We start from the raw sequence: 22,098 nt of genomic DNA on the forward strand, positions 1-22,098 counted from the left end.
AGTTGTTGATGTGATCCTTGTCGCCCGAAACTGTGCAGCCAGATAGCCAGACAATATACAGACATAGGGAGGGAGAAGGACAGCAGTTGGGTGAGCAGGATTTTTAGGTTTATCAGAAGCAATGCATTGGAAGAACAGTTTTATTCCTATTCACAAAATATTCTATTGCCTTTTCCTAAGATATGAGAGACATTTTGACTTTATAGAAGATTTGAAATTAACTGCAAGAATATGTATAGACTAGAAACGGGCAATTTTTTTTTAGTTCCTTTTCAAGTCCAGGTAAACATGTTAGGTGGTTGTGATTGGATTCCTGTTTTCGTGGCCTGTGGTATGAATACAAATGGAGTGTCAGCTTTGTGATGATATTTTCATTCACCTATTTGGCTCTTCAACATATGTATCCTGTGAAATGGACTCCTAGATAGGTACTTACCCTGTCTCCAGTAGGAGTTAGTTTCTGTCATCAATAAAGAGAAAGAGTGGCTCCTTTGAAAGCAATTCCGAGCACACGATTGAAACTTAACTCTGACTTGCATCAAGGAGTTGAGTATTTCTATCCCATTGGCCATGTAAGGGGACAAGGGACACTAACCTCCTAACAGAGTCACTTGAAGTCAGCTGGTCATTTAGAGTCACTCTTGCAAGGAGTGGAACAAAATGCTCTCCCGTTGTGTCAAATCTTAAGCAAGACTTTAGCCTGTCTGGGGAAGTGCTGGTAGGTAGAAGGTGCTCTGTAATTGTGACTGTTAAAAGACAGCAGTTTTTGCCATCATTCTGAATGTATATTGCAGTGGGCAGTTTTAATACGTTTTCATGCTTTAAGGAAACATGTATAGAATAATAGAAAGTGAGGTTGCAGAAGAGCTAAAGGGATTGCCTTGTGTATTCACACATGGTTTATGAACAAGGCAACATCAGCTAGGCTGTCATAACCTGAAGTTCAACTGTAATGTCAACTGTAAATGTAAAGTTAACTGTAACGTTTAACTGTAAAGTTCTTGTCTGATCTCTTGAAGTAAAGATCTTACCACACAGCATATAGAAACCTTTCAAATTTACAAAAGCCGTCGAGATTCTGCAAATCAAACTACAAACACAGATTTTTTTTAAGTAAAACTTTATATTAACATTGTGGGACTGGAGGAGCACTTCAGTAGTTCTCTAGCTTTTGAAAAATGTATCTAGAAATAATTTACAGTTTTCAGAAACATTTGCAAAAGGGCTTTGTGTTTATTTTGCTAGTTTGTCAACAAATTGTACTTAGTTCCTGTCTTTCTCTGGTCTTTCTCTGCTTTTTTCCAGACTAAACCTTTGACTTAACATAGGTTAGCTGCACCAGGGATCTGATCTTGGTATATAAGTAATTCTATACCTCCAAAGTATCCTTTTTTTTTTTTTTTCTTCTTAATGATAGAAAACTTCCAAAAGATATGCCAGGCCTATTTTTCAGTGATTTCCCTTTTACAGGCATGATTTGTGGTCTTAAAATGGATTGTCAGTACTGAACAGCATGATATTAGCAATATAAATCAATTATCTGCAGCTGGAAATGTTCAAATTTGTGACCAGAATTTATTTTTCACTGTAAAATTTCGTTGTTCAGATGGCCTTCTCCCAAATAAATTGAAACAGTATCTGTGACTACTGAGCTATATAACCTTGTTTATAAACCAAGCAAGCTCTATCTTAAAACTAGTTGGATTTCTGCCCCCTTTACTTTCACTTGAAGATGGAGTGAAAATTTAACTTTCTGAATTAAAATAAAGTTCGTTATGCCTAGCACTTTGACTTCATTAAACCTAGATATTTTTATTATTGTAGAGATAGTTTCTTCTTTCAAGGAATGATGCACAGAACCTTCAACAGAACTGTCAGGGCCACTGTAGTGACTAAAATGATAGTATTTTCATCTGGATAGCAATGTATTAAGATGACACAGATATATTGGTATGACTCACTATTGAGAGAAACATTCCATACACAGACATTTTGATAGAGTTCTTTCAGAAGGAGTAAAATGAGGACAATCCATAGTTAAAAATATTTTTTCCTTGTCATGTTTTTTTGATAACCTTTGATGATTGTGCATTTGAGAGGTAACATTGCTGAGAAGAGCAAATTATGAGCAGATGCTTTGTTAGGGAATAATGTACCAGCTGAATATTTATGCACTCTACAGGGGTAGTCATAGTCTTTGACTTATGGGAGTGCTAGGTCTACTCAGATACATCTTAGAAAAGGTAGTTTTTACTTCTCCAGCACATAGCCGACTTCACAGGCTATTTAGCTTTGCTTCTTTTGGCTGCGATTTCAGGTTTTACTGACCTGAGAGCAGGATTTAACTGCTTTCTTATCTTTGGTGTTCTCTTCTCCTTAAATCTTTCGCCAGGACGTGGAGGATCATATACAGCAGCTGTATGTATACTGTTCAGTAAAATCAGGTCAGGGCCTGTTCTCTGACCCTAAGGCCAAATGACCCAGCACAGCTTGTGTCCATATGCATAACCTTTTTCTCCTGCAAAAGTAGGGCAACCTCATCCATGCAGTTTAGGACTGGATGACTTCCTTCTTTTTTGTTTCCCAGTGAGAGAGTCCCAGTAGCAGGAAAACTTAAGATTAACCTTTGTAGCTCTCAGCCAGTTGAAGATAGGCCCAGATTGATAAGTCTTTATGCAGCTCATTGCTCACACCATGAGGGATACTCAGCTGTAGGTCTTGAACATTAAACTGTCCATGAAACTAAGTCCTTTCATCAATTCCCTTGCCCTCAACATGTATATAGAATAATACGCTCAACTGGGTTTGGTGATTCTGGTTTTCCCTGGTAGGAGTCAGGCAGCTAACCTAAGCCATGGGACTACTTACTTAACAAGAACAAGGGTAGTAAGAACAATAAGCAAGAGGGGGTCTGCCTGCACCTCACTTATAGACTTGTATGGTCCTGATCGCAACCTAGTCAGCTTGTCTTTTTCGGATCCCCTTGTGAGAGCTTGTATCATCTTCTGTTTTTCTGAACAACTGGCTTTCTTCTCTCATGGCCTCCGGAGGAGACTCCATAAATTTCCAGAATTCTTGTGTTTGCATTATGAGTGTTGTCTCTTCTGAATCCAGAAAATGAACAGCTAGAAAACTAGCTACAGCTATCAGATCACCGAACTAGAATCCTCTGAATCAGTTGCTCCACAGCTGCCAATTAACAGTACAGGATGTTTGCTAAGGAATGACTTAATGTTAACCTATCTTTCCTGTCCTGCCTGCTTCCTTGGCGGTTCTCTGTTAGAGGAAATAAATTTGTTCGGACAGTATGAAGACAAAATCGTTGGCTTTACTCTGTGCATTAATTATTTTGTGGAGCCTTAATATCTCTATCTCAAGATAGTCCACATCATAGGAAAAAGAATAGTAAGGCAGCTACGTTGCTGTGTGTATGTCCTGCTTTATTTGGGAAAGTGGGGAAAAGGAAGGGAAAATGTTTCAGTTGTCTTATCTCATTGACTTTGTCAGACCTGCAAAAAAAGATTATGTCCAGCGGGTGTAGTTTTCTTTCAGCAGGTGGAAGATAAGAGCAACTTGGAGGGTTTTGCTTTTTTGTTTACTCTGTTTTAATATTATCAGTCTCCATTGATATTAGCAGTTTTCTTTGTGGCACAATGTCACTACACATGGACCTACAGAAGCAATACATAATGTGTGTATTCATTCTAAAGAACTATATATAAAAGAAACTCTCTTTTCCTTCCAGAACATTCCCTGTTTTGCCATTTCAATGGGTCAGGGCCAGGAAGTCCATGCAAGGCGCCTGTTAAATCAGTGCATGCAAGATGGAGGATGGCTCCTTCTACAGAACTGCCACCTTGGCTTGGAGTTTCTTAGTGAATTAATGGACACCATTGCAACAACAGAATCTATGAGTGAAGGTTTCAGGACTTGGATCACTACAGAGGCTCACCCGGAGTTTCCTATTAATCTTTTACAGTCCTCTATCAAATTTACTAATGAACCCCCTCAAGGTAGGAAACCATGATTTTTTTTGTTTCGGGGCTTGCTTCCCCCCCACTCCCCCGTATCACTATACTCTGTGCAGTGTTTTAGTTTTTATTCTCCATTGTTTCATTAGGTAAATACAGCACTGTGTAAGTCAGTTTTGCGATGTGTAAAGCATGACTTTTTTGGGGAAAAAATGGATATTGTTTGTTTTTGTAACAGAAATTGATAGTGATTTTGTTGTTTGTGTAGAACCTGTGGAGAATGCCAGGTCAGTGGTCCTTTCTTAAGCTTAGTACACTCCATCGCTCTTTTCTTTCTGTCCTGTTGACCCCACCCAAAGATGCAGAGGGGGACTGATCCTGTGCTCTACTGGGTAAGGAAAAGAAAGGACTCTTCTGAACACCCAACCTCAGCCTCCCAAGCTGCAGTATGTAGCTGTGGCTGTTGCTTCTTGTTATGTCATCTGGCGCTGTTGACAGGAGACTGACCCTAGCATCTTTGTAATTGTCCTTCAAGTATTTGTGAGCTGCTACTGAATCACCCCTTAGCCTCTGTCACAGGCAAGACAGTTAGTAACAACCCATAGTAGATCTGAATACTGGGGTTTACTTAAGAACCGATGAGATTATGGCTTTTATGCTACTTGCTTATTTTACACACTCACTCTGTCATGCTCCCAGCCTCCTGTATGACATTCATTTCAGCTTGACTTCCCTTCCCATTGGAGAGATTGCTGCTGGTCCAGGAAGGTCGGGCAGAAAGTCATGTTGGTTTCATGCTGTGCAGCTACTTGCAGCTACCAGTCTTGGACATTACTGGCCTAGGTCCCTGGGCATCCCCTGGCATTTGCCTCTGTGCATCTCCCCTACCTCCAGCATCTTTCCCCACTTCCAGGATGTTTCCTCAAGCTAGGATGTTCATCTCTTGCTTTCTGGGCCTCTAAGCCCCCAGTTTTTGTAACCTAAGTAGTCTATGTGCAAAGCACAATGTGTGATCAGTGTCCTAATTGGCAGTTCTGACTCATGTTTCTATATTAATTGGACGATTCAGGATGTTTCACTTTTTGCAGCCTGTACCATTCACAGCTAGCAAGTAGCAGGTTTGTCCTTGAGAGTTCAAAATTTCAGTTTTGGACAGCCACTATCCCTCATACATGCATGCAATTATCTGCCACCTTTCAGTATTCACAGTTTAAGCTAGTTTTTCCATACCACAACATCCTCTTCAACAGACTAAACAAACTCAGCCTTCTTGTCCTATCTTTGTAGGTCATGCACTCTCAGTATCTGACCATCTTTATTGCCCCATTTAGTTTCTACACACGTCCCTTGTGTGGCAAATGTGGACAATATATCTGAGGGGAAGCCTGATCAGTGCTAAGTGGAACGTGATAAGAACTTCCTTCAGTCTGCTGGCTGTGCTTCTTCTAAGGTAGCCCACTATCTGGATTGCCTTATTTGCAAGAAGAGTGCAATTTTGGCTTATAGTCAACCTGGCATCTGTGATAACCCTGAGGTGCTTACCAGTAGATCTCAGCTAGCAGATCTCAGCTTGTACAAATGCATGGGGTTATTGTGCTGCAGGTGCAGAACTTTGCAATTCTCCTTGTTGAACTTCATGCAGTGGACTGATGCTCTGCCATTTAGTATGTCAGCCACACTCTCTAACTTAGTATTGTCTGCAAATTTGTTGAGGTTGCCTTTTGTCTCCTTATTGAAGCCACTGATTAAGATATTGAACAATATCTGTCCCTGGTGTAGTTTGCTTTTTTTCTGGCTGCTAGGACATCTTAAGCCATTGAATACTTACTATTCTTTGAGCCTAGTAACCAACCTGCTAGCCTTCTACAATAAGATGATTGGTTTAGCAGATGAGGGGAGAACATAGGCTGTGGTTTATCTTGACTTGAAGAGGCTTTTGACACAGCCTCCCGGTACATCCTTATAGACATACTGATGAAGTAGGCATTACAGAAGTGGACAGTGAGGTGGACTGAAAATTATGTGAACTCCCAGGCTCAAAGGGTTGTGGTTAGCTGCACAAATCCAGCTGGAGAGCAGTCACCAGTGATGGACCCCAGGGGTCAATACTGGGGCCAGCAGTAGTTAAAATTTTCACTGATGACCTGGATGATGGGACACCCTCAGCAAGTTTATAGTTGATACAAAGTGGGAAGAATGGGCTGATACACCAGAAGGTTGTGTTGTTGTTCAGTGGGAGTTTCATAGGCTGGAGAAATGGTCTGACAGGAATCTGCTGAACTTCAACATACGGAAATGCCAAGTACTCCCCCTGGGGGGAAAAGAACCTCATGCACCCATATATGATGGGACTGACCAGCTGTAAAGCAACTCTGCAGAAAAGGACCTGGGGTTCCTGATGGAAATCAAGTGGAACATGAGCCAGCAATATGCCCTTGGAGCAAAGATGGCCTGCAATGCCCTCCGCTGCATTGGGAAGATCATTTCCAGCAGGTTGAGGGAGGTGATTCTTCTCTACTCAGCCATGGTGAGAGCACATTTGGAGTGGTGTGTCCAGGTCTGACCTCCCCAGTGCAAGAAAGACATGGGCAGAACAAGTCCAGTGAGCGGCCACAAGGGATTGGAGAACATGACATATGAGGAGAGGCCGAGAGACCTATGATTGTTTAACCTTGAGAAGGGGTATCTTATCAATGCATATAAATATGTGATGGGAGTGAGTAAAACAGCAAGACTTTTCTCGGTGGTACCGAGTGACAGAAAGAGAGGTGATGGACACAGATGGAAATCCAGGAAATTCCACTTCAGCATCAGAAAAAACTTAACCCACTGTGAGGGTGATCAAATACTGGAACAGCTTATTCAGTGAGTTTGTAGACTCCATCCTCAAAACCCACAGGGACAAGGCGCTGAGCAACCAGCTCCAGTTGACCCTGCTTTGAGAAGGGGTGTTGTGCAAGGAGACCTCCAGAGGTCCCTTCCAACCTCAACTATTTGGTGTTATTCTGTGCGATATGAAAACATCCAGCTTTTCTAAGTAGTCTCTAATCTGTTGCTCTCCTGCTGTCGAATGTCTCTCTCTTACCCAAACTATGCTGCTACCTGCAGACACCCTTTATATGTTTATAGAAGCAACTTACTACCCTGCCTTATATCTACTTATTATGTATGATGAGGGAAGTTTACTTTGTATTTAGGACTATGGCAGAAAGAAATCCTCAAGCCTGACACTTATTTTGTCTTTTAACTCCCTTATCTTTAACTAACTGTGTAATGCATTAACTTGCCCTTCATTTATATATGTGTTGCCACTGATTTCAGTTAATGAAGTCAGTAGGAGCTGAGAATTTTTATCCAAGGTCGTATTTAATGCGTCAGTCATTTAAGCCTCTTATTTCAATATTCATCTTCCTTTGAACATTAGTAAGATGTCTACAAAATGTCTGATCTTGTGAAAGACATCCTGTTTCAGTGTATATACTCCACTCTCAAGAGCAGTTAGTCTGCTGTTAAAAATTTCTTACTTCTTTCTCCTCTCCTCCCCTCTTTTTAATTCAGTGCTCAGCATCTTTTTATTGTACTGTGACCTCTCCTTATCATTCAAATTATAACACCCTATAGCTCAAATAAGCTGTTTTATAAGTCAGGTTATAGCCAATTTACAGCTTGCATTTAGTAATAGAGATATGCCCGGTGTAACAATTTAAGCCAGGATGAAATATAAACACATGGTGCTACTAATGTGTCCTGCCACATTGGTAGCAGTATGTGATAAAGCACTTCTGTTTGATTACCTTGTCTTGATTTTGGAACTCTCTTATGATACCCTTATAATATTTTGAAAAGCTATTTGTTTGAATATTGTTCTACAGGATCTTTGTGAAGTAGGAAAGAAGTAAAAGGGCTTTTATTGTGTCATAGGAAGTATGATGACTTGGACAATCTATTCACTGCACTTGAAATCTGTCTTTTTAGACTTGTGTTAAGCTGATTAGGTTGAAGATATCATAAGAGGGACCTGGTGTCAGTAACTCATATTCGGTGTTGTCTGCCAAAGCCAGACAATGCTTCAGTAGCACTGCCTGAAAGCATCTGGGAGAAGTGGAGCTTACATATTCCATGGAAGCTGAGATTGTACCAGTATCATCTGCCTAAAAGTGTTCCTGGGATATGAGATGTCAGTGCTCAAACAAAGCTCTCCAAGTATTAGTATTTCCACTGTGAATTTAGGTTCTCGTCTCATCAGCTTGGTGCCTGTATGCCAGTTTGAGAAGCTGCATACAGAATTTTGAGATTGTTATAGGAATGAAATCTAAATAAAATTGTCTTCGGTAGAACTAAAATCTCATTTTATATGTAAATATTGAAACACAAACTCTTGGATATTCAGTGCTATATTTCATATGATGTTAGGTGTCTTTTTGATTGCCATATAGTTGCTGAATAGTTATATTTCAGTTGTTGTTGGTAACATTTAGAATATGATTACTTAATTGTAATTCCTTCCAGACTCCTGAAATTAATTTGGTGTGTCATCTGCCTGAAACAAAATGTAACTGAAGTTTGCCTGCTATGACCAGGTGAACAGCTAATTGATTCAAAGAGATTATTTGAAGCTATAAATAAGATGATACTATAAATTGGAATAGAGAATTCTGCTTAACGGAAGTTGGACTTATGCGTTTTATACTTTTTTTGCTCATATATTACATTTTAATGCTTATTTTCTAGGTGTGAAAGCTGGCTTAAAACGAACATACTCAGCTGTTACTCAGGATCACCTAGAAGTGAGCAACATGCCACAGTGGAAACCATTGCTATATGCTGTAGCATTTCTTCACACAACTGTTCAGGTTTAAAAATACATTTCTTTTCTTCTGTCATAAAGCCAGGTTTCAGTTTTTAATTCACCATGTTATTAAATGAAAACATGTTTAAATGGAAAATTAGAACTCTACTCATGTTGATCTTGTACCTCCAACAGGGATGGTATTTCAGAGGAAAAAAGAACAGTCAACCAATAATCAATTAGTGTACTCTTCTGTTAAAGTCTTTGGGCATGGCTGTGTGATCTGTCTTTCAACTAACTGGTTTTTTACTAATATTGTAAATCATAAAAGCACATTAAACATATTTACAGCTTGGGTTGGAAAGCCATAGTCTTAAAACTGCTGCTTTCACAATGAGAAGGGCTAAGAGGGTGAATATAAATCCTTCCTGCAATGAAACCCGTAGGAGGAAATGAAGGTGGAAGATTACTTTGGGTCTTGCCTTTCAGGAGTTCCATTAAAGAAAGTGCTTTATGGATTAACCACAACTTTTCATCATTCTATTGATAGATTTTGCAGTATCCTTAGTTTATATTTGGTGCCTAGGTACTTTAACTCTGTGGCATCCATGCACTGGTACATTGTGGTCCAATGGAAGCCTGTGGTATGCTTGTCTTTGGCCCATCACTTCTTTCTTGGTGGAAATTAAGAATGTTTAAATACCAGATATTGCCCTAACAACTACATACTGCCAGCTGCATCTGTAAATGATTCAGTAAGAAGCAGCTTTTGCTACTTGCATCTGCACCATGCAGAGACATCAGTGGTACAAATATATCTAGTCCATAGGAGGACTATAGACAATGATCATGGCCAATGAGTTTGGACATCCTTTCCTAAAACAGTAGCTTCATTTTTGAAATTCAAAAACTATAGTTCTAGAGTCACAGATTCACTGCACTTAGAGGATTTTTTTCTTTGTGAAAATGTTAGTATTCCTATTCTTTGTTCCTATCTCTCTACTGATGGTGATAAATGAAGTTATTTAACTACTAGATAATTAATCAAGAATTTAGCTTTGTGTGTGTTAAAAGAATAATCAAATAATCATTTTTTCAAAGTTGGTGAAATATAGCCCCAGCTGGACTACTGCATTCTTAGCATATTTCATGTATTCTTCTGCATCTAATGTTTTCTTCACAATTACTGTCACTCAGCCTTTTACCTTTAACTCTATCTGTTTTACAGGAAAGACGGAAATTTGGTCCATTAGGCTGGAATATTCCTTATGAATTTAATCAGGCAGACTTTGCAGCCAGTGTGCAATTTGTTCAGAATCATTTGGATGATATGGACATTAAACGTGGAGTGAACTGGAGTTGTGTTCGCTATATGCTTGGAGAAGTACAGTATGGTGGCCGTGTAACTGATGACCTTGACAAAGCACTGCTGAATACATATGCAAGAGTGTGGTTTGGAGAGCATATGTTTAGTGAAAAATTTTGTTTCTACAAAGATTATGTTATTCCAAAAGGGAAAACAGTGGAAGATTATCTCCAGTACATAGAGCAATTGCCAGTGATTGATACACCTGAGGTAAAATATTTCAATATATTAAAGGGAGTTTTTGTCAGATAAATAATTTAATCAGGTATATTTTCCAGAGCCATCAGTGTATAGGTCAAGACTAGCAGGCAGACCATTATAGTGGGTATCTAGTGTAGATCTGCTGACCAGGAAGAGTTATGTGAGGCCTTCTTCAACCAACTGGAAGAAGTCTCACATTCACAGGCCCTGGTCCTCATGGAGGACTTTAACAACCCTAATTATCTGCTGTAAGGGTGATACAGCAGGGTTCAAGCAGTCTACGAGATTTCTTGAGTGCATTAATGACACAGGTAACTGAGGAGCCAACAAAGAAAGGCGCTTGGCTAGATCTGATACTTATGAGCAAGGAAGAACTGGTCAGGGATGTGAAATCCGGAGAAAGCCTTGACTGCAGTGACCAATGGTGGAGTTCAGGATTCTAAGAGGAGGGAGTAGGGCAAAAAGCTGGACCACAGCCCTGGGTTTCAGGAGAGCAGACTTCAACTTCTTCAGAGGCTTCTTCCAGGCTTGGAAGAATCCCATGGGATATGGCCCTGAAGAGAAGAGGGGTCCAGGAGAACTGCTTTATAGTCAGGGATCACCTCCTCCAAGCTCAGGAAAGCCATCCTAACAAGTAGGAGATCAAAGGCAGCAGGAGGCCTGAACGGATGAACAAGAAGGTCCTAACTGAATTCAGACATAAAAAGGAAGTGTACAAGAGGTGGAAGCAAGGGCAGGTGACCCAGGAAGAGTATAGAGCTACTGTCCAATCTTGCAGGGATAGGGTTAGGAAAGCCAAGGCCAAAGTGGAGTTGAATCTGTCAAAGAATGTGCAGGGCAACAAGAAAGGATTTTGCAAGTACATACCAGCAAAAAGATGACTAGGGAAAATGTGGGTCCATTGCTGAATGGGACAGGAGAACTAGTGAGAAATTATATGGAAAAGGCTCAATGCCTTCTTTGCCTTAGTCTTAACCAGTAAAACTGGCCTCCAAGAATCCCAGGCCCCTGAGACAAAAAGTCTAGAACAAGGAGCTTACCCCTGGCGTAAGAGGATCAAGTTAGGGAGCATTTAAACAAACTGAACGTATGTAAGTTCATGGTGCCTGATGGGTTGCACCCATGAGTGCTGAGGGAGCTGGCTGATGTCATTGTCAGGTCACTCCCGATTACTTTTAAATGGTCATGGTGATTGAAAGAGGTTCCTGAAGAATGGAAGATAGCAAATATCACTCCAATCTTCAAGAAGGGAAGAAGAAAGATCTGGGGAACTACAGGCTGGTCAGCCTCACCTCAGTCCCTGGGAAGGTACTGAAGAAAATCCTCTTGCAAAACATTTCCAAACATATGGAGGACAAGCAGGTGATTGAGAGTAGCCAGCATGGATTTGTGAGGGAGAAATTATGCTTAAGCAACCTGTCAGCCTCTTACAATGAGGTCACCAGCTTGGTGGATGAGGGGAGAGCAGTGGATGTTTTTTACCTCAACTTTAGTGAAGCCTTTGACACTACCTCCCATAACATCTTCATAGACAAGCTGACAAAGTATGGGTTAGAGAAGTGTGCTGTGAGGTGGTTTGAAAACTGGCTAAATAACCAGCCCCAGAGGGTTGTGATCAGTGGCACAAAGTCCAGTTGGAGACAGGTCACTAGTGCTGTATGCCAGGGATCAATACCGGGACCAATACTGTTTAACATCTTTGTTAATGACCTGGATGATGGGGCAGAGTGCACCTTCAACAAGTTCACAGGAGATACAAAACTGGAAGGAGTGGCTGATAGACCAGATGGTTGTGCTGCTATCCAGAGAGATTCGGACAGGCTGGAGAACTGGGCAGAGGGGAATCTCATGAAGTTCAACATGGGCAAATGCAAACTCCTGTATTGGTTTTCCTGGTGGGCACCTAGCTGACCATGAACCAGCAATGCACCCTCATGGCAAAGAGGCCACCAGTATCCTAGGCTGCGTTAGGAAGAGGGAGGTGATCCTTCCTCTGTACTGAGCAGTGGTGAAGTATTGCGTCCAGTTCTGGGTTCCCCAGTACAAGAAAGATATGGACTTACTGGAGTGAGTCCAGAGCAGGGCCACTAAGATGATTAAGGGACTGGAGCATTTGTCATATGAGGAAAGGCTGAGAGAGCTGGGACTCTTTAGCCTGGAGAAGGGGATGCTCAGGCAGGATCTTATCAAGGTGTATGAATACCTGTTGGGAGGGTGTAAAGATGGAGCCAGAGTCTTTTCCATGGTACCCAGTGAAAGGACAAGAGGCAATGGGCATAAATTAAACAACAGAAAATTCTATCTGACAACAAGAAGACACTTTTTTACAGTGAGGGTGGTCAGGTACTGGTAGAGGTTGCCCAGAGAGATTGTGGAGTCTCAATCTTTGTAGATATTAAAATCCCAATTGGACACTGTGCTGGACAGCCTGCTCTAGCTGACCCTACTTGAGCAGGTGGTTTGGATTAGATGACCCTCAGAGGTCCTCTCCAAACTAAACTATTTTGTGATTTTGCAATTCTGTATGGGATTGAGCAGACATGCAAACTGAGAAATAATGAAAATAAAAAAGCCATATGGACTCATTTTGCAAGTTATAGTTGGGAGATTATTTCATTTTGACAACAGGAAGATCTGGATGTTGCCATGAATTGATGGGATAGGGTGCAGGGTAGCTCCTGGTTGCAACCACTTTTACATGACCCAGTGTGTGTATACTGCAGTGGTCACATTAATTGGAGGACTGCAACTTTCTGCTCCCTCTAGTACAGGCACATGTGATGAACTTAATTAAAAGTGAAACAGAAGTGAATGCTCTGGATTTCTGTCTCATTGCTATTAAGTTGATAAATGCCTTTGGAAGTAAGTTCTATTAAAATTAAATAGACAGGACTGAACAGAAAAATCTGGTTTTCCCTTACTGATCATGTGCTGGCTGAGAGGGTGAGAAGATTCCAAGGTCATAAAATGAATTTGAAAAGTTTTGAATCTCTGAAGGTAGTGAAAGCAGAATGCAAGGGTATTTGTGCTGGCAACGATGCACCTTTTCCAAGTGAGGGTAAATGCGGCCATGATAATGCACCGGTGGGATCCATCTAAGCCCAGCTCATGAAGTGGTTCCCATCAGTGTATGAACCTTGACTCTATCAGTTCTCAGGTGCTACTTTCATGGATCTGCTTTTCTAAGCACTAGGGAACCTATCTCACAATGCTGCAATGTATTTTTAAAGTATTTTGATGCCTGTAAAAAATTTGGATGTATGGTCTGATGTAGGGGAATCTTACCTTTGACTTTTATGTAAATAGGGTCAAGTCCAGGAATGCAAACATCTTTTTCTCCTTCACATTTTCACAGGTTAGGAAGAAAGCTATGACTTTCTTCTGTCATTCCAAAATCTGTCAAAATTGCTCATGGAAACCTTTAACCTTTTAATCTCCCAGTCTTCTTCATTCCACAAAGGATATTGTGCTAGTCAAAACAGTGTATCTTTGTTTCCTCCCCTTTCCATTTTTGGTTAAGAAAGAAAGACTGAATAAGTCTGATTGCTGTATCCTTGCTCTTTTGATGAAATTTCAACCTCTGATCAGAATAAACACTGACTTCTGAAGAGGGCTATTGAACTCAGCAATCCCTTTGAAAATGACTTTGATTTCAGAGGGGTATAGAGCTTTAGCAATTGGTTTTGAGGATTTATCAGGCTAAAAAAAACCCCTGAAAGACAGAATCCAACATCCTCTTCTTAATCAAAATTCCCAGAGATTTTGGATCAAAAAGAATGAGAGATTGGTCTCCTTGATTAATATACAGGACATCCAGGACACTGGTCCACCCACTGCTTTACTACTCTGGTTTCTTTGTTCTTATTCCTTCGTACATCACTTGCATAAAAACATAGGACTAGAGCTGTCTCCCATGTAACATCCCTGTATTTGGCAATGTTACACCAATTCTGAAGTTAGCCCTTGGACTAGCACTACAATTTACATTCACTATAGCAGATATTTTTCATCTTTCTAACTTGGCCTATAGCGTTGCCACAAAATCTGCTAGAGCAAAAACAAACAAACCCTTATTGTGCAAGAGCAAAAGCAGAAAAGAGTGTATCTTCAAATGTGTATTTCATGCCATATAGAATATAAGTATAATAAAGTGCATTGATATTTTCACTTATTACAGCTCTAAATATTCAGGTTGAGTAAACCACTATGTGTAAAACATATTAAATCCTACTTGGAACCTAATTCCATGCTAGTTATTGTCACACTTTCTCTCACATGCGGTATTAGGTCTGTACTGTGTTCTTTGTGCCGTTGTAAGGATCAGATCCACAACTGGTGTAAATCAGTGCAGCTTTGCTGGCTTTGACACATGTGCAGCCACTTATATCTCTTGTCTCTGAGTTTCTAGATTTGCAAGCATAACAATATTACATATGGCACTTTTTATTCTGTCCTTAGAATATGTAAAAATTGGTTACTAGAAGTGTCGTCTTGTAATATACCAATTCTAATGTAAAATATGAAATTGTGAAAAATGAGAAGTGGAAGATTGGTTGGCTTTGGTGCTCAGTTTGAGGGCAAGCCTTCCTCATTGTTAGATCAGTGGTTCAAAGTTTGTAAGAGATAGTTAATAGCTATAATTAAATGAGGGCTTGTGAAATATGTTACAATACAATTCCTCCTGGAGAAGAGTTGCAGTTGTCAACCTGACAATTATAGACTTACTGATATTTCAGTGGAAGTTTCTGAGAAAGCTATTATCATTCAGACAAAGGGCAGCTTTGCAGTAATTCTGTGCTAGCTGTATCTTAAATAAAATAATTCAATTTCAGAAGAAGGGGAAGTAAGGAGTGGGAGACTTAAACCAAAAATAGCTAAAGCATAAAGTATCCTAAATATATCACCAGTCATAAAATCTTTAGGTACTTCGAATATGGACAGTGTTTTATTCACGGTGCTGCATGCCTTATAAGCCTAAGAGACTGAGTAAAACAAATTGTGTTAGAAATGGTAACTGGTCTGATTATTAGGGGCATCTACTTGAGCTGGTACAACAGCAATAGATATGTAGAGACAAAGAGCTAGCGGTGAGGGGTCAGTGTCCACATATCACATGCTTCCAACAAGCTCTAGTCTGAACCAGTGGAAAGGAATCAGTTTGTACCTCCTGATAGCACTCTACAGCATGATCCAAAGCCTGCTATGTGAAGACAATCAGAAAATCAGTTTAAAAAAAGCACTCATAGGGATGAAAACACTATTGTATGTGCAGCCTATGTTCATGTTTTTGTGTAATTTAGGCTTGGTCCTTAGCCAGTTAAATGGGTGTACTTCCACTGACCTATTCATATCTATTGTTTTATAGAGCTGAGGATTTTCTTCCTTGTTTATCCATTTTCATGTATTCTTTCACTGATATAATTTTAGAAGGAAAATCACAAATTTTTTTATATTTTTTTCCCTTTTACTATAAGGTATTTGGACTTCACCCTAACGCAGATATAACTTACCAGACTAACCTGGCTAATGAAACATTAAGTACAATAGTGAGCATCCAGCCCAAAGACAGCAGCACTGGAAGAGGGGAAACACGAGAAGCAGTGGTGCAGCGTCTTGCTGATGAGATGCTAGAGAAGTTACCTCCAGATTATAACCCTCATGAGGTATATGCTGCTTTACAGATACAGATGTTTTATGTATGTATATGTTTTATGAGTTTTATTGTGCTTCCTAAATTTGACTGGCACATGTTTTAAAAAGCTCTTAAAATTATGCATAGTGTTTTATAAGTGTGTTTTGGTTTATTATCTAAAATATTCCTACATTGGAACCACATATTTCAAATACCACAGTCCACTTAATTAGTCACCTTAACTCAGAAGAGCCATTAGAGACTTCAGAAAGTTCTTGCCCTCCTTAGTAGCTTAGAGAAGGACACCGGTGCCTCTTTCTGAAGGATCAATGTTCTTATAGTGGTTACAGCTTTCAATTTACCTACTCTTATTATGATACCACCACTATGAATAATGGATTTTATCACTGACGTTTTCATGCCGCAGATTTTTTAGAGTTTGAGCCATAACAGATATATGTCAATCTTTTCTTGCATTTTTTATTAACAGTCTCATTAAATGGAAAAATCCAGCATAAAGCACTCTTGCATCGGTTTGTAAGAAGGATCTGGTGTTTTGCCATGTGTTTCATAAACAGTAACTGTTGAAAACCCTTCATTTCCACAGTTTTACTGTTTACCATTCTGCTTTGCACTGATAGTGCTTTTTTTCCCTGGTTGCAGTCCAAGCTTGTAGAGTGTCCAGTATGCAGTATTGCAACTTGTTATGTTATACTTTATTTTCTTCTCTGGCCAACTTAGAATGTCCACTTAGGTTACAACCAATAGTCTTGGGGCCCTGGCAACATTTCCTGTCTTCTGTTCTACTATTCGTCTCAGATTTAATACGTCTTGTATAAATAGCCTCTTCTGTACTGTCATAATTCAACTCAGAACTTCTCTTTTCATTCCCTTCTTGGCAAGCTACTTAAAATCTGCAACTTTTTTGGTGAGATTTCCTCACAGCTTTCTCCATATGGTTATTTTTCCATCCATCCTTGCTTGTGTCACTCTTTTTTTGTCACCTGCTTATTGAGTGATTCCTAGCAATAGTATATAAATCATTTATTTGTAGAATTTGATTTGGAACGGAGTCAGTTTTCTAGTTTTCACATTATTATTTAATAGCAAATAAATATTACAAATAGAAAATAAAATTAAATATAGTAAGTATAATAATTAAGAACACTTAATTACTACTCTAATAAATTTAATAATTTACACCTTGGATCTATGCCTATAATCTACACTTTGGATTGTTCTCAGTCCTTTTCCCTTACCCTTCCTATCAGAGTAAAGGTTTTTCATTGAACTAGTTTCTTCTAGTTTTATTCAGCTCCTTAGAAATTTTTTTTTTATTTGCAATAGCAATAGAATGCTGAATGCCTCAGTAGCATATATGGTTTTGTCATATTTGTGATACGTGTATTGAGCTATTTTTTTTCAATATATTTGCTAAATCCTCCAAAGAAGTATTTCTTCATTCCCTTGTTAAACTGCCAACTTTTTTCCTCCTGAAGTATTCATAATACTTAGAAGACTTCAATAGTACTGGACTTTATATTGTAGCCAGAGGGTATTCTTGCCCTCAGATTTTACCCCTGCAAAATTTCCGCAGTGCCTTTTAGTCTTGTAAAATACACATACGCTTGTTTAATCCAAATTTCACTTCTAAATGGTTTGAACAAATATTATTTTTCTCTGTCATTTCTTCTGTTTAATCTTGGTCTCATTCGCTCTCATTCCTTCTTGGTTTATTCACTCAGGTTATCCATACAAAATACACATAGAGTAGGCCTCCCCTTTTCAGTCACTTCCTCGAGTGTCTTAGCTTAGGAGACAACAAGTTATGGAGCCAGAAGCTGTAGTTAAGGACAAAGGCTCTGGAGGGTTTATTCTGGAAGTTCCACCCAGCACTCTTAACTTGTCTCTATTTTCCTACTGTATTTGGGTACAATACATACTTTTCCATGTGACTGTATAAAAAAATCACCACCAATTGTTTTCATTGCTCTTTCACTCTCATCATCCAGTAGTATGACAATCTATTATCTTTTCTCATGATCTGCCAATCATACATGCAGGTTTTTATTTTCTTATAAACAATCATCTTTATAATGATGCTCACAATTAAATAGTTCTTTGCTTCTGTACCACTTCTCTGACATCTTCTCTGAGCTTCAAGGAAACCTCTTTTGCTTCTGTACATCTTTGCTTTTTGCTCTGTACGTCTTGATCTGTGAATTGCACTTCTTTTTGATTAATCACACCACTCTATTTACGTGCTGTTTCTTCAGTCCACATTACTGATGGTTGACTTGGTACTTTTCCACAGAACCATCCAAATACTACGCTTTGTTTCTGTGTCATGGTAGTCATTCCTTTGCTCTGAGTATCTACAGAACATCCTCTGGTCATTTTCCAACAGTTTATTATTGGTAATAATGTGTTCCTCTGTACATCTCTTGGGCTGTGTCAGCTGCACTACAACTTCAGATTTTACTTCTGCAGCGTTATGAGATTTGGCATCATTTCTTGCAGTTCCTGATTCTTCAATATTTCCTTCTTAATTTTGCCTAATGGATTTACCCTTTCTCTCATTCTCTAGATCTTAGAACTCATTTGGGTATTTACCAATGCTTTGTTGGAGAAGAATTTCCCTTTTCTGCCATTGGTGCCCAGTTCCACCTCTTTGCTGCAGTTGTTTATGTGCCAGGATTGTGGCCACCTCTACACGATAAGCAAAAAGTCTGTATCAAATGTATTTCTCATCTGAACTGAAGCTCTGTTATCCTGGAACCTCTTAGAAAGGGTGGAGATGGCAGAAGTAAGCTGTAAAGAAAGCTACATTTTTAAATGAAAGTTTGCATAAACTGACAAAAAAAGAATGTCTAAAATACCAAAAGAAAAAAAAATGTTCACTAACATATAACCAAGAATTTCGTTAGAGCAGAAAAGAAGGGAGAGTTTAGCTGTTCTTTGAGGGAAGAAGCAACAGAATTTAGCAGAAGCTACAATATAATAAGCAAATGAAATTAAGCTTGCACATATAAGGAGTGAAATGGATTATGGAATTATTTCCTGTGATGTCTGAAAAAAAGGGAATGAGATGAGTTCTGTTGTTTGTCAATTTAAGTCAACATTTGGTCATTCAGGACATTATTACCTACTAGATCAGTTTAACAATCCTGAAACAAATAAAACTAATGTAAGAGACTGAGGGAATGTGTCAAAAAGAGTTCCTATGCATGCCTCATTGGATAAGAGCAGTAAAAAGAAAAACATTCATTAGTCCTAGCAATGCAGCTTGAGTTTGCTTTTAGAAGAATATTGTGCTCCAGTAAGGCCACCGCATGTTAGTCTTTGTAAATCCAGTTATCCAGATACCATCAGTGGAGAAAAGGAACAAATAAATTTAGGAAACAAATGGAGGTAAGTAAAAGCAAATACTCTTCAGGGAAAGCGGCAGGTGCCTTTGCTATCTTTGATCAGTTCTTGTGGCTCCCTTTAGAAAGTATGGAGTGAATTTGCTGGGAGTTAAAACCCCAACAGACTAGGTTAGGGACAGATGGTACTGAAACCAATTATTTGCTGACATTCAGAGCTCCGGGTTGTACTTTCTCTTGATACATTGTGAATCCAGAGAAAATTCAGGCTGTCACACAGAGGTCTTTATTTCTCAATAGCCTTTGACGTTGTAAAGGCAATGACGTTGTAACCAACAACTTTCAAAACAGGGCAACCATTTTACCCCATGATATATGCTTCTCTTTTTGTTGTTGTGTTCTTGTAATGCTTCCTCTCACCAGTCAAATAACTGACTCAATGTCCACCCAAAAGACTGTAACCAAAACAAGTCATCTTTGCATGCTTTATCCGACTGCAGTTTGACACAGGTGGTGGAAAAGCAAAGTAAACCTTCCTCCTGACCTAAAACTGTCTTCATTTTTCTCACTCCAAAGGCAGAGGCAGAGTAAGAATTCTGCTTTCATGACCCCTTTTGCTTCTGGGTCTTGCCTCACAGGTAACAGAGAGATTAATGGTAAAATGATTAGGTCCAGTCAGTCCATGTGAGTGAAGATAGATGCAAGAATAAATGTCAGCCTGTCACATGCAGATGTTTATAATGAAAATGATCCTTGCAGCTTGAAAAACAGCTTGCTAGGGAAGAGACATGAAGACATTCCAAAGATACTGCACTTTACTGGAGGCTGGCTTTTAACCCAAGTAGCAATGGGTTTTTTCCTTAAATATTTTTTGTAGTAGTGATTTTGCCTTATCCTCTGCTAAGGCTATGACTACATTAGCAGGTATTGCATGGGAATAGGAGTTCATCTGAGGACCCCAGGCCTGCATTAGATGTTTTATTGGGGAATTTACTTTGGTCTGACTCTAGTCTGGGCCTGTAGGCTGAGCACCCATTAGTGGTTGGAGTACGTTAGACTCCCTGAAGCATACCTTTTGGGTTAGTTTAATTTGAAGCTAAGCCAGTTTGTGTGCCTGGAGTCTACTTTTCAGTGCAGGTTTTTGCTAAAAAAAAATAAAAAAAAATTTGGGTCTGAACTAAAACACTAACATCAATGCTTTTTTAAGGTGTCTCTGGTTTACTTGCCAGCCCTATCAGATATGGTAGTCACCCAGCTCTAGGACTTCAGCTATTTTCTACATATTTCACTGCCCACTTCCTTGTATACAACAGAGAAGTGGTCCTTGACACCACTTGGAAAGAGCTTTGGCTTGGACATGCCTTGAGCTTGTCTTTCTTATTCAGGCCTCTCATTTAGAACATCTCACAGAATGATGGACTTCCCATTTCTGCTGACAGAGTATAGCAAGTAACCAAGCCTAATTGAAAAGAATAGCATTTACTGAAAATGGTAGGCAGTTACTACTACAGTAACTTGGTCACTGGTCATTAAATGACATGAGTTTGGCAACTGCTGTTCTGCTGAATATCCTATAAAGTATGTGGTGACAAAGGAGTTGGTGACCTGAGGACAGCTAAGAAATGTGCATAGAGGAATCTCACAGTAGAGATATGCATTGCAAAATCATGTAGACCAAGCTCTTGAGATTATGATTTTAGTTGCTCCTTTCTTAGATCACCTTGTTTTATGTTAGATGACAGCTGTTTGCATAATGAAAAGGACATGTTGTAAGTGGGCTTTATGGAATTAGTATATTAATCTCAGAAGGGCTATTTTGGTTAGTGAGTTTTGTCTTTTGAGTTTTTTTCTGTCAGTCGGTATCCATCTCTTTATGTCATAATAAATACAGCACTGGAAGTAAGTCATCTGATTGCTTGATAAGAATTCTAATACAAAACCAGTCAATCATACCTCAGAGCTGGTATTTAAAATTAATCTTAACAGCAAGATTTCCAAGAAAGGCACTGTGTTACATCTAGTAAATCTCACTGCAGATCAGGATTAATTTGTATACAATAAGGTAGGAAGTATGTAATTGTTTTTCAGTTTTCGTATCTGGTTATGCTTGGTGCTCCAGGCTGAGTGATGTGAGCATATCTAGGATGGATTAACAAATTTCTGCATTACTGGTTCACTCCATTATTCAAAACATTACAGGTATTTTTGTAGGTACATGAAAACAAATCAGAAGAATGTTTAAATTCTGAGGATTCACTAGTTAAACAAACTGTATAATTATCAGTACAGTAATATTTTAGAATATTTATTTCATCTTCTCTTTGTAGATTCATAAATATCAATATTTTGGAAAATAACCCCTTTAACAATGTCTTCCATACAATTTTTCCTCAAACGGGAGAAATTCTTCCTCTAAATGATCCCCAAGAGGAACACATGCTTTGTAGACTAGAAAAAAGTGTATTTCTTATTTAAAGGATGAAATGCATGGACTATATTCTGTATAAGTCCTTTCTTATTAGTGGCATGCACTAGACTTCTAAGGATACTGGAAAAAAAAATTAAACTTTTTTTTGCTGTTTTGGCAAGAGGGAGAATTATCAATTCCCGTGAAATTTTCAGAAAGCAGAAGCTTTCCCTGGATTTTGTGGGGAAAAAATCAGAATACTTCATTGTGTAAATTATCCAAAAAGAGTTTATTGTGTCAGCTCTAGTCTTGTGTTAGCTGATTTTGGTAGTTTTTTCTCTTTTAGAGGAAGAAACACATTAACTCA

General features: G+C 39.1%; 1 protein-coding gene across 1 annotated transcript in view; it reads left to right on the forward strand.

The window, feature by feature from the left end:
• The window catches only part of LOC140647833 (dynein axonemal heavy chain 5-like), a 173,624-nt gene that overhangs the window by 130,853 nt on the left and 20,673 nt on the right, over nucleotides 1–22,098 (forward strand). Inside the window, exons 70-73 of the mRNA XM_072852925.1 lie at nucleotides 3,746–4,013; nucleotides 8,703–8,824; nucleotides 9,989–10,336; nucleotides 15,802–15,990. Of these exons, the coding sequence (XP_072709026.1) occupies nucleotides 3,746–4,013; nucleotides 8,703–8,824; nucleotides 9,989–10,336; nucleotides 15,802–15,990 (927 nt within the window). The remainder of the gene's footprint in view (nucleotides 1–3,745; nucleotides 4,014–8,702; nucleotides 8,825–9,988; nucleotides 10,337–15,801; nucleotides 15,991–22,098) is intronic.

Source organism: Ciconia boyciana, chromosome 2 (assembly GCF_034638445.1).
Source record: "Ciconia boyciana chromosome 2, ASM3463844v1, whole genome shotgun sequence".
Classification (NCBI taxonomy): Eukaryota; Metazoa; Chordata; class Aves; order Ciconiiformes; family Ciconiidae; genus Ciconia; species Ciconia boyciana.